This window comes from Miscanthus floridulus, chromosome 13, assembly GCF_019320115.1.
Source record: "Miscanthus floridulus cultivar M001 chromosome 13, ASM1932011v1, whole genome shotgun sequence".
NCBI classification, from domain to species: domain Eukaryota; kingdom Viridiplantae; phylum Streptophyta; class Magnoliopsida; order Poales; family Poaceae; genus Miscanthus; species Miscanthus floridulus.
The window spans coordinates 44,794,909-44,803,065 of record NC_089592.1 but is presented as its reverse complement, the minus strand read 5'-3'; the positions used below and the strand labels follow the sequence as shown (position 1 = coordinate 44,803,065).

Here is an 8,157-nt window from a genome sequence, read left to right as displayed (position 1 = left end):
GGTCTGTTCGCTTGCTCGTAAATGATCGTAAATTTTCAGTCGGAAACCGTGTTTTTCTCTCACACCAAATCAGCCAGCAGTAAATAATCCACGATACGATACGGGCTCCCGAACATGCTAATACCAAGGGAGGCCAGCCAAAGATCCCGAAGCGACACCTGCCCCGAGTCGCTGTTCCAGGTACCACCCCAGCACCGGACGTCCAGAGTCCAGATCAGATCAGATCAGAGAAGGAGCCTGCGCTCAGCTCTGCGCGCCGATCCACCAAACCAAAAGCGCCCAAAGCTTACCTATCCTCCGGTTCTCCCTCGGTCCCTCCTTCCCCTCCATCCCCACCCTCCCTCCTCCACCTCCACCTCCACCTCCACCTCCTCCTCCGCAAAGAGAAAATAAAGGGTAAAGGACCCCCTCGGATTCACAACGGTAAAGCCTGCGGCACCCTGCTCTCCCACTCACTCACTCTCGCCCCAACTCCGAGATTGAGTGCAGCAGAAGGCAGAGCAGGGAAGGAATTTCAGGAGGGGACAGCCCGCAGCGCCACCAGAAGGGAAGGAGCACCCGGACCAGGAGCCTCCAAGCGCAAGCAACCAAGCGCAGAGCACAACCACGGCGCCCAGCAGCAAGGCCAAGGCATAAAGCAATGCAGACGGGGGGCACGGTTTCCAGTACCGCCACTGGTGGACGGAGGCGCGTGTCGGTGCAGTCCACCAGGAGCGCCGCCGGCGCCACATTGGCGTCGTCGGTGTGGGAGGCGCGGATGAAGATGGACGAGGTCAAGGGCGGCGTCAAGGTCTTCAGCGCCGGCGCCGCCGACGAGCCAGCGGACGAGGAGGGCATGCGGGTCTACCGCCGCCTGCGCCGCAACCAGAGCGAGGGCAACGGCGCCGGTGCCGCGGCAGCCGCCACCGCCGCGGCCGCCAAGAAGAGGCGCAGCTGGAAGGCTTCTGAGCCGGTCACCGCGATCGGGGACCTCCGCAAGTCACGCTCCGACGCTGCCGCCGCAGCCGCCTCCGTGACGACGGCCACCACCACCACTGCGGTGGTTGCCAGGCGGGCCGTGGCGCGGGTATCCACGCCCGAGAAGAAGGTGGCGCCCGCGGCGGCCACCGGCGAGGTCAAGGAGGTGGTGGTCGTGGAAGTGCACAAGGCCGCGGCGGCAGACGCCAAGAACGTGGTGCAACAACCAGATGAGGAGTTGGACGACGACGAGGAGGAGGATGAATTATTGGACGATGAGTTGGAGACAGAGGAGGAGGAGAAGGAGATGCTGGATCAGGATCACATGGCCATTGACGACGAACAAACTGCTCTGGACCAAGGCAAGAATCCTTAGTTACTTCCCCCACTGTCGTAGTGTCTTTGCCAGATTCACTTGTCGATGAACTCACTAATAATGTCACTGTGCTCTTCAATTGCTGCCGTATTGCAGTGGAGGACGACGACGAGCAAGATCTTGAGCCACCGACAAAAGGTGCCTCTGCCAATTTTGTCCCTATTTTCTCCTCCACATTTTCTTTGCTTTTCTTTTCATTTCCTGACTGTTGTGTTCTTGCCTCCCAACTGCATCACCGCGAATGTAGCAGGTATTAAGCCCACGCCGTCGGTAGAAGAAGAGAGAGCGACCAACTCAGAGCCGGTGAAACCGCCTCCAGGTGAATTTTAGTCCTTCGATCACTTCGCCCTTTTTTGCGTTTTTGGCTGAGATGGATTCGATCCATATATGAACGACCCGCGAATGCGGTCTTAATTTTCTATTCGTGGATGGTCCAGGGAAGAAATTAGCCTCGGCGGTCGATCTCCGAGCAATCAACCCGGAACCCATGACCCCTCCACCAGGTGAATTTCTATTCCACCAAATGCAAAACTCACGCTAATTCAGTTCAATCTCTGTCTCACATCACTCGCTGCTCCGATCCACCCGGAATGCAGTCGAGAAGAAGGCGACACCGATAGTCGTTCACCGCATGACCAACTTCGAGCCGGCAAAACCTGCTTCTCCAGGTAACTTTGATTCTGAAAAGTCAGCCTAGATGTAATTTTAGCATCACCTAGTTTGTGGGCTCTCCAGTTATGCAATCTATTTATATTACTTATATATATATATCCAGAGAAGAAAGCTTTGCCGGCGGTTGGCCGCAGGATTCCGAAGACAGAGCCTGCCAGCAGTCCTCCTGGTGAATAGCATTTACCTGTTTGTCGTCAAGTTTTATTATTTTTTCGATTAATTGTCTTGGTTTGAAGTTGAAGAGTATGAGGAGATTCAAGGAAGACCATCTCAACCCAGCAGAAGTCAAGCAAGAATGCAGAATATTGGTAATGTCAGCCTCCATGACACCAATCGATATGCTTTTGTTCCCAACAACACAAAGAATCTGATATGCTAGTTCAAGAATCAGTCAGGGTCTGATGGCTCTTGTTCCATTTCCTTTCTTGCTCATCTCTTCCTCCTACGCCAAAGACCTAAATTTCAAGTAACTCGCTGTTCAACATTTGCTGCACCTGTAACTCTGAAGTTACCAGAATCTAAAAGCGTTGACAGTAACAAAACTGACAGCAATTACCTAACCTTCCCCGCCAAACTTTGTGCATTCTGCAGCACAATCACGGCAGCGTCATATGCAGGCCTAATCTACCTTGGTCTACGGTTCTTGCGGAAGTCCATACTGAACAGGTAAAAGGCTAATCTCCTCAGAGGACCAGCATAATCACGCGCAAGCAAATTCAAAGTAAATCGCTTGTTGTGTCATTAACCATGGTAACTTTTCACTGCTGGGTAAAAATGCAGGGGTGAAAATGTGGAGTGTGACGATGAAGGCATTGGCGAGAGGTGCTACCTGGTTGGGGAGGAGGAGGCCATCTGGCTGCTGAGGCTGGTGCTGCCATACATCAATGAGGTGCTCCTGAATCTGAGGTCTCTCTTCTCCGGTGAGCCTGCGACCACCATGAAGGTAGGTAAAAACAGAGAAAAGTGCTGTGTGTTCATGTGAATATTAGGCAAAAAGAAGAAGAAAACACTGTACTATCTGGTAGTATCTGGCATAGATGCCTGCAATGCATAGACGACGCGCATCTCTGGATTTGTACTGACAAGTAGACACATGTGCTCTGGTCTGCAGCTGGCACTGCTACTGTTTGCGATGGCCCGGTGTGGCAATTTTGTCACCCTCTGGACACTGGCTAAACTGGGTAAGTAGTAGTACCTCCTACATCTGATAATACATGCATTTCAACAAGAAACCGAAAGATCCGAACTCAGAGCCAAGCCATGGGACGGGTATTTTTAGCCTTTCAGGAAGAGTTTTGTTACAGTCATGATGCAGTAACTTTAGCTTTAACCATAGGAAATGTATGTTGGAACCAGGAGCGTGAGCAACTTTACATGTACAGATAAAGGTACAGGGAGAGGTACTGCAGTCACTGACTTTTCGTGCCTTTGTTCTGGCTGCGTTTGCAGTGTTCTTTGGGGTCTTCATCATCCCGAAGGTGTGCTCCTCTTACTCCACGCAGTTGGCACGATACGGTAAGTACTCCTTTGTCCATGAAACAATGAAATTATAGGATCCGTGCCGACGAAATTAACTCGAGTTTGATCAAAGGTTACAATAAATAATATTAATATTTATATTTCTGAATAAATTTATTTTAAAATATATTCACTAGTTTGATCAAAGGTATCAAGAATCTTAGTAATTTTGTATATAACTTAAGTCAAAGTCTAAATTGTTTAACTCCTCGAAATACGAGAATTGCATTCTTTTAAGGACGAAGGTAGTAAGTGATAAAGCTCTCAACTTCTGCCACATAGTATGGATTTAAATTTGACACAAGATTCAAGAGAGTTGTCATATGCAATAAAACTAGGGCAGGAAACAGAAGATCAAGATAAAATTTTATTGTTAGTACACTAGAATATTGGCCCTGTTTGGATATTGTAGTATTAAGAAATCATAGTATCAAAAAACTGTGGTTTTAAAACCATTGATGTGTGAAACCGTGGTTTTTAAAAAAAAGTCTAGAGTAGAGTTTTTAAAACTTCAAAAAGACTACTGTTTCAGCAATACCATAAAGTTTATTGCACCCAAACACTTTATGGCACTTTAAAAACAAAGTATTTCATAAAATTATGGTATTTTTCTAAAACTCCAAAAATGCTTCGTATCCAAACCAGGCCTTATCCTCATGCAGACAACAAGATGATGTATAAACGAAGAATGATTTTGGAGCTACACTTTAATGTTTACCATCTCCAAAGAGAATCATTACTTGTTTGCATTCTTCAACCTAGGTTAGCTAATAAACTAGTAGAAGTGACAGTGTAGGCGTGTTGTTGGTAAGAGTAAATGATCACTTATTCGGATTCGAGGCAAAGCAAAAGTTATATTAGCCCAAGTAACTTCCCGTAGTAGGAGGGGGGGGGGGGGGGGGGGGGGGGGGGGCGTGCTCGGTTATTCCTCCTACCTTTTGCACATGCGAGCGTTTTTCGACTGGTAAGGAGAGGTTGATTGTCATTTTACGCTGTGGCCCATGCTCGAACGGTATGAAACTGATGGATGCTGTCCCTAGTGAGCCCACACCTCCTTGTGTCCTTTCCTTTTCGTATTCTTTCGTTCAATGGGGGCAAAAAAGGAAGAGAATCTTTCCAAACGACTACAGTAGTATTACTTTCATTCTCATCTCATCGCTGGTGTCATGCACTACAAACCTTGTTTACTCTTTGGATTAGTTTAGTAACCAAACCATGTTAGGTTAGTTTTAAAATTACTTTTCACCTTATTTGGATGCGCATATATTCATCCTCAATCCGCGTGTCTTGAAATGGATTGAAGTAGAATTAAACTAAATTCCATTCTAATCCACTTCAACACATGTGGATTAAAATAGATACACGTGCATCAAACAAGGCCTTATGTGGATAGCACAATATTAGCTACATGTAAAACAGGTGTGGGTTACATTTAAGATTAAATTTAAGATTGATTGATTACAATCTTCTTGGTTGGTTAGGAGTAGCTAAGAAAATTTAACTTATTTAATCAGACACTCGCATCACTAAGGGCAACTACAATATATGTGGACTTAGTTCATATACATAAGACCCACGTGAACAGTAGTGTAGGTTCCCTCAGATAAATAAAAACTCTTCCACCCTTCCAGCCAGGGAGAGAGAGGAGTAGCAAACAATAATATTTTTTATTGCTTAAGGGTAGTTTTTGTTATGCACTACTCTGTTGGTAAGGAATATTTTAGTCGTATGAACTGTTATTATTGCTACAATATTTTAGTCGTATGAACTGTTATTATTGGCTGAAACTGGCTGAAAAATACTGTTCTGGCTAAATTGTTGTGAGAGAAAAATACTGTTTTGGCTGAAAAAACAAGTCGAACAGACCGTTTCTGGTTAAGCCGAACGGGGAGTTCAGGATTCTTTCACCCACAGGGCATGATATTTACTGCCAGTGCTGATCCTTCCTAGCTTTGCCCTTTTGAAGTTGTAGCGCAGTCTCCAGGAAACACACTACTAGTCATTTCACATCCTAGATCTGGTCTCCCATCCTTGCTAGCTGTCCCCTCTGTTTGTAGGGTCATCTGTTTTGGTGTTTGCTCACCAACCCATCAGCATTTGGGCCTTATTTAGTTTGCAAATTTTTTAGCGAAATAGGACTGTAGCATTTTTGTTGTTATTTGACAATTAGTGTCCAATCATAGTCTAATTAGGCTTAAAAGATTCGTCTCGTGAATTTCGTCTAAACTGTGTAATTAATTTTATTTTTTATTTATATTTAATGCTTCATACATGCGTCCAAAGATTCGATTTGATGGGGAATCTTGAAATTTTTTGCAAAATGAAGTGGAACTAAACGGTACCTTGTCCACAAAAAGATATAAACAACAATTAGGCTCGTGAGTCGTGCGTGACATACTTGTTGCCTGCCATCTCAACAACCACATGTCTAGATGTTTCCCCGTTCCCGTGTGATGTTGTTGGGCTACCATGTCTGCCACTTGCCCACTTCGATTCTTTATTTAGCGTCTGGCGATGCCCTTTAATTTGAGCGATAATTTTGAGGAAAACCTTGAGTCATCTTTACTAATTAGATCAGCCATGATCAGCCATAATAAAGTGGAAGCATCAACATGTGATTAAGAACGAAGCTGATTGTGACAAAGAATTCCGTTAAGTCCGCCACTAGTCATCTATCAGAGTCATCAATCGCGTCAGTGAGTGAAGATGGTAGATGGCTCGTCACTGTCCAAAGACTTACAGCGCGTTCGGCTGGGCTGGCCAGCGCACTCAAAAATCACTGTTCACATGAATTTTTCCTCACAATAATTAGCCGGAACAATATTTTGGCTTATTTTTCAGCCCCTGCCGAATAGCCTTTTAACTTGTTTTTTTTCACAAATCCCACTTCTATATATTGAACCGAATCCTTTGAAATTCTTAAGGATTCCCTCTTTCCCCATCAAAGTTGTTTAAAAGTTGATGATAATGTAGCTTATAGAAGTACTGCCTACATTCTTGTGCCATATTATCGGTGTTACTGATGATTGTAGAAAGAGGACAAGTTCAGTAAAAGAAATGATGCAGTGAACTTTATGCTTGGTTCCCTTCCATGCATGTATGTAAACTTTTTCATGATACCAGGGCACTAGCACTTAAACTAGACCCTACTGCTTTCACATGTCCGGACTTAATAATCTAGCTGCATGATAGCATGTGCAAAGGCGAAAAGCACATATGGCACCTCACCTGACCATCCATGAAAGGGAAAAATGCCACCATAATGGCTCGTCTAGTACTCAATTTCTCTAAAAAGTACAGCAATGTTTTCCGCTAAGAAAAAAAATAGAGTAACGTAAACGTGGGAGGACATATATACGGACATATTTTTTTCCCCGGCCCGTTTCAAACTAGGCACTGATTTCGACTGCTTATTGGTTGATGATTTCCTTGTCGTGCAGGCAAGTTTTGGCTAGAGAGGGTGAGGGACGCCTGGGAGTCGTGCTCCCACAAGAAGGCTGTGGTGGCAGCCGTCTTCACCCTGGTCTGGAACGTCTCGTCCACGGTGGCGCGCGGCTGGGCGGTGTTCATGCTGGTGGTGGCCATGAAGTGCTATCAGCAGCGCATGGTGGAGTTCGGCTGGAGCAGCAGCACGGTGGAGGACGCACAGGAATCAGCAGCCGACGAAGCAATTGGCGAGGAGCCGCCGGCGAAACATAGGGCCCAGGACGAACCGCAGCAGGAGTTTGGGGCGCCGGTGGTGCCGCGACACAGGCGAGCGCCGGTCTCCGGCGAGTTCGCCAGGGAAAGGCTGAGGGTCAGGGGCGGCATCCAGCCTAGGTGACGGGTACGGATTGGATTTAGGGGCTAGCTGAGGGTGACTGGCTTTGTTCTCCTGTTTTCCTGTTGCCGGTGATCACGTCCTGCGATTGGCAGGCAATAACAAGGGAACACATAGCGTGCTCATGCAGAGCTCCGGATCCCTTGAATTTACCATAAATAGCTTTAGGCCTTCTTTGGCATGCTTCAAATGGCTTTGGCTTTGGCTTTGGCTTTGGCGGATGCTACACATGGAGGGTTAGAGCCATTGAAGCAAAAAAATATAATTATAACATTGGCGTAGTCTATTTTGGAAGAAAAGTGTCCAGAGGCAGTAAAGCAAAAAAAAAGTGACTTTAACATAGTTTATTTTAGGAGAAAAGAGAAACATCTTGCTACAGTGCGCAAGAACCCATAGTAGAAGCTACCCGGTGCTCTATTAAACGCCTCAACCAAACCACTTAAGCCAGGTTGATTTTGTGTAGCGGGGAAGGCTGATGATTTTTTTAATACAAACCTAAACCATCCACCGCTAACTTGGGTGTGCTCTTAATATTGAGCCACAGATTAAGTTGATCGATTAACTTGGGTGTTCTAATGGACTTGCGATCGGCCAATTGAGGTTCCACCAGGCATACGAATGCTAGCAGGTCGCATAATTCGCACTGTACAGTATTATTTCAGTGTGTTTGGTTGGAGAACGAGTAAAAAAATGGAATGTTTGCATCTTTGCTTTTAGGACGGAATGGTTCAAGAATGAAGTGATTCTATTTTCATGTTTGTCTAGGGATGGTATAGACGAGATAGCAGATGACCCGTTAACTATGCGACTTGTC

General features: G+C 45.9%; 1 protein-coding gene across 1 annotated transcript; it reads left to right on the top strand.

Annotated features, from left to right (window-relative positions):
• Positions 1-226: 226 nt before the first annotated feature.
• LOC136501055 (reticulon-like protein B21) lies at positions 227-7,524 on the top strand. The gene is made up of 13 exons (XM_066496544.1): positions 227-1,319; positions 1,430-1,471; positions 1,581-1,652; positions 1,771-1,836; positions 1,930-2,001; positions 2,109-2,174; positions 2,242-2,351; positions 2,401-2,471; positions 2,597-2,671; positions 2,786-2,948; positions 3,117-3,186; positions 3,455-3,520; positions 6,964-7,524. Exons 1-13 carry the CDS (start codon positions 641-643, stop codon positions 7,344-7,346), a joined length of 1,935 nt encoding a protein of 644 aa, XP_066352641.1. The 5' UTR covers positions 227-640; the 3' UTR covers positions 7,347-7,524.
• The last annotated feature ends 633 nt before the right edge of the window (positions 7,525-8,157 follow it).